General features: G+C 41.6%; 1 protein-coding gene across 1 annotated transcript; it reads left to right on the forward strand.

Moving 5' to 3' along the window:
- Positions 1-4001: 4001 nt before the first annotated feature.
- SLC6A4 (solute carrier family 6 member 4) lies at positions 4002-15839 on the forward strand. Its single transcript, XM_079325065.1, has 13 exons — positions 4002-4602; positions 5287-5421; positions 6019-6238; positions 6633-6771; positions 7114-7248; positions 8903-9006; positions 9659-9786; positions 10097-10209; positions 10935-11066; positions 12088-12187; positions 12554-12654; positions 14014-14181; positions 14823-15839. The coding sequence occupies exons 1-13, from the start codon at positions 4146-4148 to the stop codon at positions 14895-14897; spliced, it is 2007 nt and encodes a 668-aa protein (XP_079181191.1). The 5' UTR covers positions 4002-4145; the 3' UTR covers positions 14898-15839.
- Positions 15840-17851: the final 2012 nt, after the last annotated feature.

The raw sequence follows: 17851 nt of genomic DNA on the forward strand, positions 1-17851 counted from the left end.
GGTCCAGGCAAACAACCCAGCCCTCTCCTGCCTGGGGTGAGTGATTCCTATCTTGTCATACAAACTTCTTGTTTGATATCTGAGATAAAAGTAACGTCCTTGGACTCCCTCCACTTACGCACAACTGCCTGGGCGAGCTGCAAGGTGTCCTGTGAGTCAGGCAGCTGTAACTTCACCCATCTCAAATTCTGTGATAAATGGGAGATTTAGGTCAAGTTAACAGGAATCATCCCTTGATTCTGTTTGCCAACACCCTGGGCTGACTCTTGTTCCTGAGGCTCCAAGTGCTCTATTTCCCTGCCAGTGCCTGCATGGGAAGGGATGGAGGCAGGAAGGTGGAGGAGCAGCGGGAAGGAAGGTGGGACCCGAGTTTTTCTGCAGTGCTGCTTCCCCATTTCCACAGAACTAGGAATGAGCACATCGTTTGTGTGAAGTGATGTTTATACAAACCTACACATTTTGCGACTGTGAGGGTTGAAAAGGGAGAGTTAAACGGAGAAGGAGCTGCAGCCCCACCCCAAACCCGGCAAGCTCCCGGTGACTCCAGATTTGCCTCCCTTGCAGCATCTGCTGCTGGCTGCACCTCATCCCCACTGCTTTGCAAACCCAGACACATTAAAAGCCAACTGCTCCTTGAACTGAGAGCAGGAAAACCCCGCTGTTGTGGTGCTGGAAAGAGCTGTTCACTCTGCGGAAAGCGAGGGATTCCCGCACTGCCAGGAGAGGTCACTGCGAGATAACCGGGAGATGCTCGGGGGAGCAGGAGGAACCGGGCTCCGGGCCAGGGATGCTCCTCGAGGATCGCTCTGGTACCGGGAAAGAGTCGGATTTGTGATCAAGGAGTACGCAGGGTTTTACATCTGTTGGTTCCAGTTCATCTCCGTGTGGGAGATAAATAAATATAATTTAATTAATGTTTGGCTTGATGTGAACTGCGTTGGTGGCTGCAGCCAAGCGTGTAGAAACACATGTTTTCAATTATCCATCCAAATGTTTTCAACAAAGCTGGGATAGCTGTGGAGGACTCCGGGGTCACCCCTCTTTGCCCAGGCAGGGTGACATTCCCAGGGCTGGCACCTTCCACGTGCTCCTGGATGAAGCTGCCCTGCAGAACAACCCCAGCTCAGGGCACGGGGCCTCCCAGAGGAGCAAAGTCACCTCTGCCAAACACAGATCAAAAGGAAAACAAAGCACAGAGCTCTGTCTTCTTCCCTTTTTTATGTCCCCTTTTCTCCTGCAGCTAATTGGGGGAGATAAGGAGCCAAGGTGCAGTTACGTAACAGCAACCTTTGTGACAGCTCGGATTGAAAACAGATAATAAACTTATTGCTGAGATCACTGCTGTCATCATTCTAGCACCTGAATTAGGGATCTGTGCAGACAAGAAGTGGAGGCTGAGGGGGGCAAAATCCTTCACTCCTGGGGTCATTTTTCCCTGGATGTCTTCCCTGGTGTCCAAGATTTCCCAACTCCAAGAGTTCTCTCTGCAGCTCTTTGCACTCTTTGTAGTGCTCACAATGCCTTTAAGAATTTTTTTTTTCTTGATTTCTAGCAAAGCAAAGAAAAATGTACATTCTCCCACATTTTTTGACTGTGTAATGAAATAATCTGAAACTATTCTGTTTGCATGTGCCAACTATGCCCCTGTGAACTTCACTGTAGCCGTGGACTTCATCACTCCAGAGATTTCCCAGGACAGCTGATGAGCTGTTACTCTTGTTCATAAAGAAATAGTTCAGATTTCAGCTGAAGGCCCTGAAAATTCCCATGTAACTCTGCATATTTGAGGCTCAAACTACTGAAAATTCTACCAAAGTATTTGAAATAATGTGATTTTTTTTTTTTTTTTTTACTGTGGTGTGCAGAAGAACAGGAGAAATAGTTTAGGTTCTGGATGAACAATGATTCTGGTTGTCACAGATCTTAGAAATGAATAATTCACACTTTGACCTCCCCTCAATAAAGAAAGCACTGAAAAATGTGCAGAAATAAAGTGTTTTACAAACACAATGAGAGTTTAAGCCTCAGATATGGAAAAATCAGTCCCATGAGATAATGCAGTTAAATCAACATCTTTTACTGTGTTCCCATTTATGGGGGACAGGTGTAAAGTCCAGAAGGGCTCAGGTTACTTTTCCATATTCCCACCTGGTATTCACCATGTCCCATACAAGGGGAGGATTGGAATCCCTTGGATTCCCATGTGGCCACCAAGGCTGTTTCCATCTCCAGAACCTCCTTTGGGACACCTGGAAGGTTTTGGACTCCAAAGGCATTCAGATTTTATAGTCCTGCAGGTAAAAGAAATCGTCCTGTGCTTTGCCCTGGTGTTTTTCTCTGGAACTCTGAAGATGTTTCAGTCTTTGTGGATGAAGCACTTGCTCTTGTAAGAATTCACATGAATGATGCACTGCTTTCTGTATCACAAGAAAGGAATTATTTGGATAGAGATAGAATGTAAGCCTGGAGAACTAAAGATTTTTGAAAGTTATAAGCAACATTTTCAAGTGACTTTTATCTCAGAACCATCCTCTTGTTTGCTCTGCAGCTCGACAGCTTTATTTCTCTTTTTGCTTGCACTGAGAAATGTTTAGAAAAGATTTAACAAAATGTCTTTGCAAAAGGTGGAAAGCTGGCGAAAACTTGAATTTTAATAGCTGTGATAATCAGCAAGTTCTAGAAATAAGCAAATAATATCCCTTCTCTGCTTTAGTTTTCCCTGTAGTTAAAAGTGAAAATGCTTATTTTTTCTGCTAGGATGTGACAATGACAGTTACTACCATGACAAAATGTTTTGAAAAGGAGAAATTACATGTAATTGTAATAATTTAATCTTGGCATGGTGTAGATTGTGTGACTCTTTGCTGGCAATAAAGCCGGGTTACTGCCCTGGGGAATTTACAGCACAGGATCAGCTCCTGTTCCAAAGTTTTGTTGGGTAAAGGCAGCTGGGTGTTTGCATTGCCTGAACAAATCAGCAGAAAACAAAACATGACCTGCTCCCAGAATCACAACTCCTTCTCTGTTATCTTTGTTCTGCAGGAGAAGTTAATTGTGTTATACTTCATTTCAGGATGGTTTATTTCTCTTGGACTCTGTTTTTAGCACATGTGAGGAGGGCAGAGAATCCAGGGATCCTCTTAGTGCCTGTTTTTTGGTTTTTTTGGGTTTTTTTTTTGCTGGTAGTGGGCAGGTAGTGCCCACCAGCCTTCCCAGGGCTGGAACCACAGTGTCAGCAGAGCCAAAGAGAATGAGAGATGCTTTTATTTGCCCAGGGAGTCAGATAAAACTGGGGAGAAGTTTTGTCCTTTAGACTCACATGTTAGTCCTTCATGAGAAGGATCAAACTAAAGTTTATGACCTCTTCTTTTTGTAAATGCTGACTGAGCCTCAGAAGTTAGTTGATGCAAAACCACTGAGATTTAAATACTTTTTCTAAAGTTACATTTAAGCCTTTTACATCTGCTGCTAAACAGAGCAGACACTGTGGGATTTCTGAACAAAGGTGGTCATGAAATATAATTTTTATATCTACAGTTATCCCATATTTGCTTAATGAATTATTTTCCCTTTATACTGGGTCAATCTGGAAATTGCCACAAGATGAGTGGATGAGATGCAGGATGAACTTAGGAAAATGAAAGTCCCACTAAACTCTGCCCTCAGTTTGCAAACTGGCAGTCCAGCAGTGCTGAGAGCAGAAGGTGAGAGCAGAGGACAGCAGGACTGTGACTGGGTGTGAGGTGTCCAGCACTGCACAAAGTCCAGCAGATCCTCCTGAGAGGGTGTGATCCAGGGACAGCAGGTTCTGCTGCCAAAGAGGATCATTTCTTCCTGCCTTTCTCTGGACAAAATCCCAGATTATCTGCTCCATGATTCTCACTGCATATTGTGATGGTTAATTATATCTGTATTTTAATCAGAATCTGCTGACTGTAACTTGAAAATGACCAGCACCAGTAAAGCTTGTAATGGATTTTCAACTCTTTTTCATTTTTTAGATGGTGCTTGTGCCTTGAATCTGATGGATTTAAGCATGGAAGAGGAATTCTAAAAGTGCTGGGAACAAAGGTGTGGGAAGACAAACCCCAAAGGGACCCAGTGGTGCTGCCTGCCTGCGAGTGACAGAACAAACCTCAGAAAAAATGGAAAAAAAGGCCACAAGCAATGAGACAGAGCCCCTGACTTCCAAGAAAGATGTCTCAGGCTGCAGCAAAGGAGAAGACTGTAAAGAGAATGGACTTCTGGTCAGGAACCCTAAATCTGCCCTAAGGCTGGTGGAGGATGGCAACAAAGTGCACCCGAGCCAGGGGGATAAAGGGGAGGCAGCTCAGATCTCCAATGGTTATTCAGGGGTTCAGGGCTCAGCTCCCTGCAATGGAGAGGTGGAGGATGCCCAGGGCACTGCCCCAGCTGCCACCACCACCACCACCACCACCACATCCACCACCTGTGGGGCTGAAGCTCAGCAGCAGCTGATGGAGCTGGAGGACAGGGAGACCTGGAGTAAAAAAATTGACTTTCTCCTCTCTGTCATTGGATACGCAGTGGATCTGGGAAATGTGTGGAGATTTCCTTATATCTGCTACCAGAATGGAGGAGGTCAGTGCTCACTCCTGTTCATTGTTCCTTAATGCTCAATTTCTTGGTTTATAAATGGATGATTTAGTGGCTTTTAAAATATCATATATAACCAATGGCCAAGGAGAAATTATTCACTGAAAAACCTAAATATTGGGATAGGATAATGAGAGAAAAATTTTTTAGCACAGCACAACCAGAAGCTGAGAACCAGGCAGGTGCAGACCCACACTCCAACACCTCAATCCCTTTCCTAATGAGCAGTTTAAAATCTGATAAATCAACATGTCTAAACCAACTAATGAGGAAGGCTGGGTCTTTGACTCATCAACATAAAAAACAAAATATAAATCTAAAATCTAACCAAAGAGATCTTAGAACAGACTTTTGTCTCTCTGATGTAACAAAGGCATTTGATTGGAGAAATTAATAATTTTATCTGTAATTTTATCTGTGAGAGTCAGTGGAGTCTTGGTGAATCCTGTGTTGCAGAAATGTCAGAAGTTTGGCCTGAGTATTGCTTCTTGTTCACACTGCTGAGTACTTACTCTTATGAGAAATCCCACAGTAATTCAGTGGAGTGTTGGCCAGGGAGGGAATATGCATTTTCTCTGTGGGATAAAAGGAACTCCTGTTTATGGAGTGCTGGTACTGTTGGAAGAGAAGTCTGTGAAGAGTTACAATCATCTGCTTTCTCTCTTGCAGGAGCATTCCTCATTCCTTACACAATCATGGCCCTCTTTGGAGGGATTCCTCTCTTCTATATGGAATTAGCACTAGGACAGTACCACAGGAATGGCTGCATTTCCATTTGGAGAAAAATATGTCCTATATTCAAAGGTAACAAAGGGAAATTGAACTTTCTGAATAACTGGAAAATGTTCCAATGAAGATGATATTTCAGGAGGGGAGGGGGGAATAAAATCTCATAAAGCCAAGTAAGATTTGTTCTACACAAGATTTTGGCTTTACAAAGAAAGCTTTCCTAAAACTGCAGGTTCACCTGCACATGAGTGTGTACTCTTGTATAAATGTGTAATATGCACCTCAAATTGATTAGATAGAGGCTGACCAAGCCTAAAATGATAAGGAATAAAAGTAACTGTTCTATATCCTCATTTACTTTTGTTCCCAGTGCTGTAGCTCTGATTTTGTCTTTTTATTTACTGAGACTACAAGATGCCTATTTCTAATTGCAGAAATTTAGGAACACATAGAAAATAACTCTTCATAAGCATGTTCTACCTTGCTTTGCTGGAATCAGAGTATTTCTGAAGTCACAAGAAATGCCAGTTCTGTAAACACTTGGGAGGGTGTGTGTTCCTCCTGCAGAGCTGCCATAAACAGTTATTAACTGATGTGATAACCAATTTCTTTCTCTTTTCTTTTGCCTAAAACTTAACACTGACTGAATGCAATTCTTTCCTGCCTCTGCAGGAATTGGCTTTGCCATCTGTATCATAGATCTTTACGTAGCCTCCTACTACAACACCATCATGGCTTGGGCTTTTTACTACCTCATCTCCTCCTTCACGGCGGAGCTGCCCTGGACCAGCTGCACAAACCCCTGGAACACAGGAAACTGCACCAACTACTTCAGCAAGGACAATGTCAGCTGGTCCCCACACTCCATCTCTCCTGCAGAAGAATTTTATACGTAAGTGCATGTAAGTGAGGATGGTGGTGGCAGCCAGACTGCTGGAACAGCAGCAAGATTTTCCTCAGAGGGCAGCAGGGCTGATTGTTGATGACATTCTCCTCAAATCACTGGATTCTTGTAGGGGGGTGTAAGCTTAGGGTGCATGGGGGTGCTCTGTGATTTAGGAGCTTCCCAGTGGATGTTTGCTGTCACTTACCATCACTGGTGTACCATTAATAAAACTTTTAATTAGAATAAAATCAATCTGAAATGCTATGACTTTGAAGCTGCTTATCGAGGTCTCAAGATTCCTTGTAATGCTCAGAGCACAGCATGCTTCTGCTAATTGCCCACTTAATGTAAACATTTGTTTAAAAAACCATCTCTGCTGTGTTTCTCTTTCCTCTTGCAGCCGCCAGGTCCTGCAGGTGCACAGGTCCAATGGGCTGGATGACCTGGGAGGCATCAGCTGGCAGCTGACCCTCTGCCTGTTGTTAATCTTCACCATCGTGTACTTCAGCATCTGGAAAGGGGTCAAAACATCTGGCAAGGTGAGTGCAAAAGCAAGACACATCAACTTGGCAGTGCCAATTAACAGTCAGGGGATCAGGTTGTTTTCATGGCAGGGATTATGGGCTGATGTATTTGGGGAGCACTTGCTGTACCCTTATCCAAGCAATAAAAACCCAAAATAAGTGACACCACTGTTGTGTGGGCAGGAACATCCCTGCCAGGGAAAGAGGACAGATGTGCAAACTGCCTGTTTACAGACCTGCAGAGAGGCTCATGTGAAGATGCTGTAAATGCTAAGAGATATAATATGATTAACTAATTCTTATTACCCCTGTTAACTTTCTCCCCATGGCAAATGCCCTCCCCATGTTCCCTCACAGGTGGTTTGGGTGACTGCCACGTTCCCTTACATCATCCTCTTCATCCTGCTTGTGAGAGGTGCAACTTTGCCTGGGGCTTGGAGAGGTGTCCTCTACTACTTGAAACCTGACTGGCAGAAACTCCTGGCCACTGAGGTAAAAAAACTTTAAAAAAGGGTAGAGATTTGCTTTCAGCCTATCTCTGCATGTATCACTACAGATACACAAAGCATGACTGAACAGATGTCTCAGCATGGACTTATAAGTCTGAGCCCATGCTCTTTCCATAATTATAGAGAATTTTAAAGATTAGAGTCCACCCTCAATTTAGCTTGAACTAAAGTCAGAGCTTCCATACAATGGTTTAACAGAATGAGTGATGTGATTAGAAGAAAACAAGTGACTCAACACTTTTTCACTGGGAAAATGGTGACCAGGCTGACACTGACATGTGAGTGCTCCTACACTGCAACAAAATCCTTCCTCTGTGAGAGTCACACTGAGAAAACTGAATTTATTAAAATCTAACAATGGTGGAGCTGCAGTTTTTTGGCTTAAAGGTATGAGTACAGCCCTACAGTGTCCACTGTTGCCCCTATTTAAATAATGCAGGTTACCAGAGCAGAAACTTCCATCTCCATCCTGTAACAAGTTTTGGCAGATGAGCCCATGGACACCAACTAAACCCTGACCCAGTAACTCGTGTAAGTGCCTGTGGAGGAGGAATAAATCAGCCAGGCCTGCATACACTAACAAAATTTGAAAGAAAAGCAGGAATGAGGACAAACTGAGCTAACCAACAAAGTTCAGGCCCTCCAGTATCTGATCCAGCCTTGAACTCTGTGGATGACAAGCAATCCATCAGGCTCAAGGCTGCCTGTGAAAGTGTCTGGTGAGGAGGGTGATGGAAAAACCCCAAAGCAATAAATACTACAAACACAAAGATTAAAAAATTCCAATGTTTGCAAGTCTGCTGCTGCCCAGCTGATATGGAGAGTTTTGAATAAAGAGGAAATGAAAAGACACCAGTCTCTGATAAAGCAGCATCTCCAATAAGGAACCACATCTTGTGAAAAAGCAATAAAGGGCATTGATATTGTATTGGATGTATCTGGAGTGAGGACAGCAGATTGCAATCTGTGTGCTGGGTGATGACAGAGCTCTGTCTGGGTGATACAGGATGGCCTCACACGATGGGAGAGAATATTAGAAATGAGTTGTAATGAACTCCATGTTTCAATCAAAAGAGAATAAATGAATGAGGACTTCCACCTTCAGAAAGAGAGCTGATATTGTACTTTAGAACATTACTCATTAGGGCTGTGGCCACTTTTCAAGTGCAACAAGATCATCACACTTGCATCTGTCACAGCTACAACAAAGCTGAACTGAGCCCCAAGAACCAGAACTGCATCCACACAGCCAAATGGATTCCCATAAATCTAGGAGAAGTCTACACAGCCTGGAGGACACATTGCCAAAAGCAATGTTCCACAGCACACAGAGTTTGGAGGAAGATTTGGAAGACTTCCAAATCATGGGTAGAAAGTTCTCTATACACTGCAAAACTCGTGTTAAATTTATTATAGGCAATTCACTGAATTAATCTAAGATGTTGTCAGAAGTGCAACTGCCACAACAGTTCTACAACAAACATTTGTATTTCAATATCTCTCTCTCAACAGTGTGTTGGGCCAGGACTAGGACATGGGTCCTACCCTTTTGTAGATCTAAGTGATATTCTGAATATGCCAAATTCATTCAATCTGATTCATGTCATGCTTTTTTTTTGACCTCCAATATTTTTCAGGTTTGGGTGGATGCAGCAGCTCAGATTTTTTTCTCCCTGGGACCAGGTTTTGGGGTCCTGTTGGCTTATGCCAGCTACAACAAATTCCACAACAACTGCTACCAGTGAGTTCTACCTCATTCTATAAGTAAAATCAAGTTAAAAAATGTAACTGTGGGTACTTATGAAAAAGAAACAGGGTGTTGGTGAAAGGCACTAAATCAGTACACAGAAATCAGAAGTAAGTGTAACAGAGCAATCTAAAGCATTTCTCCTCTGTTGCCTACCTTAAATTAATTTTTACTAATTACAGCTAGAGGTCCAAAATGTAAAAAGTTGCCACAACAAAATGGACTTAACCCCTGCCAAACCATCACATTGTAGTTATTTCATCTCAGTAGTCAGTTAGGAAATAACTTCACAGTCTTGAGCAGAAAGTCAATTTATGGTTTTTCCTTGTTATCTGAAAAAAAATCTAACTTCTAAAATAAATTCTCAATTCTTTAATATTCACATAGTAATTCCTATTCTTTGAAAACATCAGGATAGAGTCAGCATTAAATCCAGTGGTAGACTGATGTTACAGCATCTGTATGGATTTGAGAACAAAAAATAGTCATGGGTTGTTGGACTTTTTCCCTCTTTCAAATCTGCTGTTTGTTTTTTCCTTGTATTCCCCTAGTTTTTCTAGGGGTCTGTCTAGACTGCAGACCAAGAGGTTGTAAACCCTTCCTGCAGGTGCAGATGCCCTGATGAGAGCTAGGTTTTCTGTTGCAGAGATGCTCTGGTCACCAGCACCGTGAACTGCTTGACCAGCTTTGTGTCTGGCTTTGTCATCTTCACCGTGCTGGGATACATGGCTGAGATGAGGAATGAAGATGTCTCAGAGGTTGCCAAAGACACTGGTAGGTTAATGTTTCATGCACATCTCAAACTGCTTCTAAGAGAGAATATACTTGTATATGTAATTCTAGATGGAGAGCAGCCCAAATGATGAGGGATATTTAATATATAATTCAGGATGCTGATTTTATTGGATACTGTTATACAGCACAGCTAAAAAAATGAGCCCATAAATACCACATAGAAGAGCCAGATTGCAGTTCCACAGATGTGGTGGTAACTGCACATGGCAAATCAGCCTGGGGGGAGAAGTTTTCCCCTGGGAGGCAGTGCACAGCACTGGCTAACAGTGATCCCAACTCCCTGCTGCAGGACCCAGCCTGCTCTTCATCACCTATGCAGAGGCCATTGCAAACATGCCAGCTTCCACCTTCTTTGCCATCATCTTCTTCCTGATGCTGCTGACTCTGGGCTTGGACAGCACGGTGAGTAGTGAGCAGGGGAGAGCCCTGTGGCACAGCCTGACCCCCTCAGGCACCACAGAAACAGAATTACAGGCACTGCTCTGGCAATGAGGGCTTTGCAGCAGGGCTGGCAGCACCAGGAGCCTGCTGTGAGACAGTAACTGTCACTCCAGTTTTGTTTAAATATAATCAAGTGATTTGTCACTGTCATGCTTTGACAATTAATAAGACCCTGAAATACAAGCAATGCATTTGATTTATACACTCCTGGTTGAATGCAGCCTTCCAGGCTCCTTTCTTGCTTGTAAATTTACAAAGCAATTATGAAAATCTGGAGTTTTTTCACACAAATTGGATTTAGAAGGTGGGAACTGGAGATACACTAAAAATTGTCATGTGAATCTGGTTTTACAGGTGGAGAATCAGCTCCTTCCAGCAGGGCTGAGCTCAGCTGATTCCAGTCTTGGTCCTACTGAACCCCCTCTCATTTCTCCAGATCCTGGTGGTGTAGCACAGGACTGCCTTTGGATGACAGTGCATTCCCACACAAACACTAAATCCCCACCCTCAAGAGTTTAAAAAACAAATTAGGAGGAAAGACTTGTCTAAAAACCCCACACCACTCACTCTACAGCAGAACAAAGCACCAAGCTTTCAATGCTGTAATGCTCCTTTCAGCACTCAAGTATTCTTTTAAGCAGGTAACACTGCCCTCTATTTTCCAGTGATATTTCCATGCCTTTCAGTTTGCAGGACTAGAGGGAGTGATCACTGGAGTCCTGGATGAATTCCCCCACGTCTGGGGCAAACGCAGGGAATTGTTTGTCCTTGGTCTGACCATTGTTTGCTTTTTGGGGTCTCTGGCAACCCTGACATTTGTGAGTATTTCACCCACCCTCAGCCTCCCTCACTGGCAGTTTCCTGCCAATAACAATTTGGAGAGGGCAGAAACATTTTGAAGGGTTTCAAGAAATCAGATTGAACCTCCAGCCTGTTTTCTTTATGCATTAGAAATCTGTCATATGGAATAAATGTGAACTGTGTTTCCCTAGGAAATATATTGCAAAATTATCCTACTGCAACTCATGATGTGCTGCACATCATAAATGATGCTGCTCATCAGTCAGCAGACAACCAGCCACATTTTTTATGTGGTTAAGTTCTTGTTCCCAAAAGCATCATGTTTAAAAATAACAGGAATAGTTATTATAATCTTCACAATGTGTAAAACATATTTTGAATTAAAAAAAAAAAATAAAATCTAGTAATGGATTTCCTGGATATTCCTTATTGTTTCAAGGCAGAAATCATCATTAGTCACAACAAACAGTTCCCGTGGGGCTTGTGGATTTCATTCTCACAACAAGCAATTTTTGAATGATGAGTGTAATGATCTTAAGGGAAAAAGAAAGAAATACTTGGGTTTCCTGTCATGTTTCATTCCACTTGCTCATTTATGTGTAACTTCCTTCTTATGTGAGTGTTGGTTGTAAAAGGATGCTGAGTTCTTCTGCAAGAGGTCTCCTCCTTCATGGTTCTAGATCCCAAATGGAAAGAAATCAAAGCAACACTTTATTTATTTGCTATAGCTATGACCCCTGGTGGAGAAAGTAGAGGGCATGCAAAAAGCCATCCTGTAAAATCCCCTTTGCTCACTAAAATCCAGCCAGGAGTGCCAGCAGATTTTAACTTCTCTGCCTGGCAGTTCCCTGGTGAGGGGTGTCCACAGTGAGCAGCTCACCAGGGTTTCCCTGGCAGAAACAGCCACAGAGTGACAGAAATGGGAGAATTTCCCCCTTGTGAACACTCTGCTCCAGGCAGTGCCAACAGCAGCAGGGCAGCATTGCCATCCCTGGGTCCTGGGGACACTCATCTCTTTTTTTTGGGTCTCTTTTCCAGGGAGGAGCATATGTGGTGAAGCTGTTTGAAGAATATGCCACGGGTCCAGCTGTGCTGACTGTTGTGTTCCTGGAGGCAGTGGCTGTGTCCTGGTTCTATGGTACCTCCAAACACCCCTGACCCAAAATCCTGAGCTCCTGCAGCTCAGCACTGCCTCAGTTTCTGCAGACAAGATCACCCATGTATCCAGAAAACGTTTACAAAAGCTTTTTACAAACTCACTGATAACTAAAGCAGGGAGAATTTGTATTAATTGCTCTCTGACAGAAGTACACGGGCATCTAAAAGTAACACCTAACCCTAATCCTGTAATTAATAATTTAGTAAAATTAAGTTATAGGAGCAAAATGGTCTTCTGAGATAGATTCTGAATTAACTTGCTGGGCATAAAAAAAAAAATTTTGAGTATCTGCTCAAGAAAAACTTAGCTCTGCTGTCATCCCTCTCCTCCCACTTGTCTCCACAGGCATCACCCAATTTTGCAACGATGTGAAAGAAATGCTGGGCTCTGCCCCAGGCTGGTACTGGCGAGTTTGCTGGGTTGCAATTAGTCCCCTCTTCCTTCTGGTGAGTTTTCTTTAGAGCTTTTTCTTTCCAGCACCAAGAAAATCACCATTGAACAATGAAGCTCCTCAGACTTCTAAAAGCTTAATTCCACAATTCTCTTGTGAAGTTCTTTAGTAACAACTTTTGTTAAACCAAAAAGGCTCAATTAGTGAAGAACCCAATACAATGATGCAAGGTCTCGTTACTAAATCACAGTTTTAAGGATTTTTGTAGTTGAATTAGCTGAATAAGTCTGGGTTCTGAATAACTCCCCCCTGCCCTCTGTTAAACAAATTTACTTTGTTTTTTGCCTTGTTTACCTCAACAAAATGTAGCAATAAAAGCTGATGAAACATACTGTCAGAGGAGGAAAACCAAGATAAGTAAATACACTGTCTCAGCAACTGCTGATGGACAACTTTAGAATATTCCACTTAAAATCTACAGCAGTTAATTACAACCATTATAAATCTATAGTTCAGAATTGGAAATATTGTCCCAGTGTTTGACTTGGCAGTGTTATTAATAACATTTGAAATAGAGTGTTCATTTCCTGATTCAAAATTAGTTCATGCTATCTTTTGTTCTGGCTGGCCTTAGTGGGAGCAGAGCAGGTCAAAATGGAGTTTATGAAGCACAGAATGTAGATTTAAGACCTACAGAGTGAATTCAAAACACTTGTAATGATCAAGGCATAATTAACAGACTTTCAGAAAAGACTTTCAAAAAGACTTTTCAGAAAGAGAAGTCCATAAATAAAAAATATCATACTGCAGTAATTTTTATACTTCTGTCCTCTTTGTAATCCTAAAGCAGCAAAATAAACAGAGAGGCACAGAGCTCTGGGGATGTGGTTACCAGGCCAGAGCTATTTGTATTCCTTGTGGAAAGTCACCTAAAATAAGGAAAGCTCAGGATGTAGGATATCATTTCTGTATGGAAGTATTGCTGGTAAATCCTGTGCTTCTGATGCTACTCTGGAACAACAGTCAGAGATCCTTCCTAGGACAGTCCTAGATGTTATTCCTGTAACATTCAACCACAAGAATTTGTTGTTTTCTAAGGAATTTTTCAGTCATGTCAGGAAAATGACAGCAGTAAGTCAGCTGGCATTTTTTTCTTTTCCTGTTCTGACAGAGAGCAGTGTAGTGTGGAGAACATCTTTGGACGAAGTCCTTTCAGTATTTGTTTTGTGATTTGTTGTTGATACATTTTAAATCTACACTCAGGTAATTTAGGAATTCTTCAGTGTCAACATATTTTTAACCTTGAGTTGTACTCATTTTCTATTTATTTCAGTGCTGTGCTGGAGCACAGAGTTCCCCAAAGCGCGTGCCATCGAAATCCACATATTCACACTTTCCCCTTTTTCTCTTTCAGTTTGTCACTTGCAGCTTTCTGTCCAGCCCTCCTGAGCTGAGGCTTTTTGATTATGATTATCCCTACTGGACCACAGTTGTGGGTTACTGCATAGGAACCTCCTCCATCATCTTCATTCCCATCTACATGATCTATCGCCTGGTCATCACCCCAGGGACACTGAAGGAGGTATCCCTGATGCTCTGTTGCTTTTGTTTGACTGTTAGGATCCTAAAAATATCCATGACTGGCTGTTCTGCTCCTGAATTGTCAAAAATCTCCCCAGTTCTTACTGAGGCTGCTGACAAATTCTTATGTTACATCAAGTAGTTTTTTAAGCTCTGATGAACTGGGGAGTGTTTCTAAAATTCACCCTAGACACTCAGAATCCCTCAGACAAGCAAATGAGGCAGTGAAAGGCTGGTTTCCTGGTGTGTATCTGTAAGAAAATATTGTTTTTCTCTCACACATTTAATAAAATTTCTCTGCCATAAATCTAAAATGACAATACTGAGATTTCTTCCAATTTGAAATAAAGACCAGTTCATAAAGAATATGTTTAGTTGGCTCAGAGTATCTGAGTAAACTGCAAAGTCCTAAAGCATTAAGACACCTGCTAAGCTTTGACTCCAACTATATAACAAATAATTTTAAAAATCCTGCTTTGTACTTCTATAGCACTTTCCATCTTCGTAGTGCTAACAGAGGCCTGAAACACTCTTAAGTAGCTCAAGAGGTGCAACTCAAAGTGATACTTCATTATTAGTCCCTTCCTAAATGGGTGACATGTTATGTATTGCCTCTAAAATGAATCTATTTTTTTCCAACAGCGTATTCTGAAAAGCATTACTCCAGAAACAGCTACAGAAATTCCCTTTGGAGACATCCGCATGAACGCAGTATAAGCTAACCTGGCTCTGGGAAGGGAAGAGGAGCACAAATGTCACTTTCCCCACCCTGTCCCCACCAAGAACCACCTTTCCAGCTGAGACAACACACGGAGTTTTCCACAGAGGCTGCACCATTGGGAAAGGCGATGCCTCCAGCACCTTTATCCAAGCAATTCAAACATGCACTGTGCACTTGCAAGCAGGCAGAACTGAGCACTCAGTCTGGAACATCCCTGCTCTGGGAGTGGCACAGGGTGCCTGCAGCAGCCCCAGGACCAGCAAGGCAAGGCAGGATTAGCTGTAGACCCCCAGTGTGTGCCAGTGCTCCTGTGTCTCCTCCCTCCCTGTGATCGTTCGTACCGGGCAATGTCGTATTCGCTTCTAAGGTTCTCTACTTGCTTCAACTACATGGGAAAATGCACAAATATTTCTGATAGCCATACATTAGTTGAGTAATGCAGGGGTTTATAAACTAGGAAGGTCCCTAGGTTTGTGGTGGGGTAGACAGAGGGAGAGGAAGAATGCTGAGCAGCATAGCTCTGCACACACAGCTGGTAGCATTGCCCTCCCTCTTGTTTCCTCTGGTTTGTAGGTAGTAATAATTTCTACTGTTTCTTGCATTAAAAAAAAAAAAAAAATTAGAAAAACATTTTTTGTGATGTTTGAGGCTTCACTTTCCTTTAGACCCAATCAAGCCACAAAAACTCATCATGAGTTAACTGAAAAGCACTTAAGTTGCCAGCACTTACTGTACTGTTTCCATAACCAACCAGTATTCTGGCAGACCTACAGAAACTACAGACCAACAATGAACCTTTTTGAGTTCTGATGCCAAAAAATGCAATCTTAAAGATCTCTTTCTCTGCTTCACTTCCCTTTTTTTTTTTTACAGTTAATTTCACACCTAAAATTTGCTGGAGCCCGTGGGATTTTCCTCCTCTTTCCTAGTACAGCAGTGAGAGAAAGGCCTCTTCCACTTCCACTTTGGATAATGACTTTTGAGTTCATCTAAGTCTCAATCCCAACTTCCAATGAGGAAATAACTTAAGAGGGACAGGGACTGTTCTTTCAGAACTAGACTCCTGAACTATTTTTAAAAAGGGAATGTGTTCTTTAATTGCCACTAGAAAAACATAATAAATCTGTCTTACTGGACAGTCACTTAGGAGAAATAGTTTTGAAGTTTATGCCTCAAATATATTTGAAACCTACTTCCAAAAATTACATTTTCTGAGTTCATTAACGAAAAAAAAATACACATGAAATGTCAATGTAAGATGAATGAGGTATTTCTACATAACCAAAAGCAAAGTGTGGGAAACAAAGGAGAAAATCCTACCCTGTTTCTTCCCTCTTCAGACAGGTGTTCAGCTAACAAAAAAATTAATTTTTAAGACACTGACATAGGATAGGCTCTCTGGGAGGTTTCAGAGAGATTTCCCAAGAAATATCACATTTTTTAGTGAATTAAGTCAGCCAGGAAGCTCTGATAGTGACACAAGTCTGCAACAGCTGAAACATGAGAACAATGTGCTCTGAGTCCTGAGATACTGAGAGAGGATGAAAACTCTTAGAATTATTTGAAGATACAAAAAGCATTGTAGATTAAAAAGGCTTTTCTCTTCCTGAATAATACAAAATAAAATACATCCATATTTTCATTCTATAAATGCTGAACTTGAAAAGCAGTTTAGCCCTCATTACTTTCTTGTTAAATGGTGTACTGGTTTGAATATCTTATTATGGTAAATTCATTTTTTAGTATTTCTATTTAGCTGAGTGGTTGAAATATTGAGAAATTTATTTATTTACACAATTCTTTTTTTTTCCCCTTTTACACATCCATCTGAAAACATGTAAAGTAACCAATACTTATCAGGTAGCTCAGCAAGTAGCCATACCTTAAACACTGGTTTTGTATAAAAACTACTTATATTGATACCAAATGAGCTGCACTGCAGTTACAAAGTGTTTTGAGGCAAAAAGAAATCCTTCTCTTCAGCTCACCTTCCACTCATCTACCACGAGTATATCCTACCCTCTGTTCTGAACAGTGAAAAGAAAGTCATAAAACTGGTAAATTAGGACCATCTTTGCCTTTTAAAGAGAATTAAACTGGAGTTTTAGCTGTACAGAACTAGGTATTCCCTCCAACTTGTACATGATGCACCTGTATTAATTTATGCAGCTGTTTAGTTACAAGTGTTGCAAGCTGATTGTAAGTCATCAGTATGTGCCTTGTACTGTAAACTGTTACTGTAATAAATTTAATATTCATAAACCATCTGCAGACGTCTCCTGTGCCTCTCTTCTGGGAAGAGCAAAGATAAAAATCTCAATTCTAAGTAACAGCAGAATATCTAGCCCAGCTTACAATGCCAACAAGGCTTCTGACAAAAAGCAGAGGATTCCCTTCATTGTTTGAACCCTGGCCCACTGCTGAACACTTTCATTCCATTCCAACAGAAGAACCAAAGCTCATTACAGCTGTTTATACAGAACAGCAAAACCAAACTGCTCCACACTGGAGTATGTGCTTAACTACTTGATGAGCTGACACATAAAACTCATTCCAAGCCTTTATAAAGTGGCAGCATTTGCATTTAATTTTAATCACACTTTGTCTCATTGCTCACTTTGCTGAACAAATTATTAGGGAAACACCAATCTAAAAAAACTTTTATATATATATATAAGTTCACCTTATTCTAGCATGGAAATGATAAACTCACAACAAAACAAAATGAAAGAAACCATTTTTTAAGTGTCATGGCCACTGTCAGATCCCACTTACCTAGTTGGAAGATGATTTTATCCTTGAATGTGAACCTCTGAACAGAAGACTGACAAATCTAAAATATCATTTAACAAGTAGATACAACTGTAATGCATGAAAACAGACTCATCACCTTATTCCATGTGAAAAAAGATGCAGTAAAAGAACCTACACATGAAAAAAGACCCACATA

This window comes from Erithacus rubecula (genome assembly GCF_903797595.1).
Source record: "Erithacus rubecula genome assembly, chromosome: 22".
NCBI classification, from domain to species: Eukaryota; Metazoa; Chordata; class Aves; order Passeriformes; family Muscicapidae; genus Erithacus; species Erithacus rubecula.

Bases quoted from the DNA above. Each gene is read 5' to 3' on its own strand.
- SLC6A4 (XM_079325065.1), top strand. From the start codon at position 4,146: ATGGAAAAAAAGGCCACAAGCAATGAGACAGAGCCCCTGACTTCCAAG. The intron at 10,210-10,934 runs GTGAGTAGTGAG...CATGCCTTTCAG, and splicing joins CTCTGGGCTTGGACAGCACG to TTTGCAGGACTAGAGGGAGT. The intron at 12,188-12,553 runs GTACCTCCAAAC...TTGTCTCCACAG, and splicing joins GGCTGTGTCCTGGTTCTATG to GCATCACCCAATTTTGCAAC.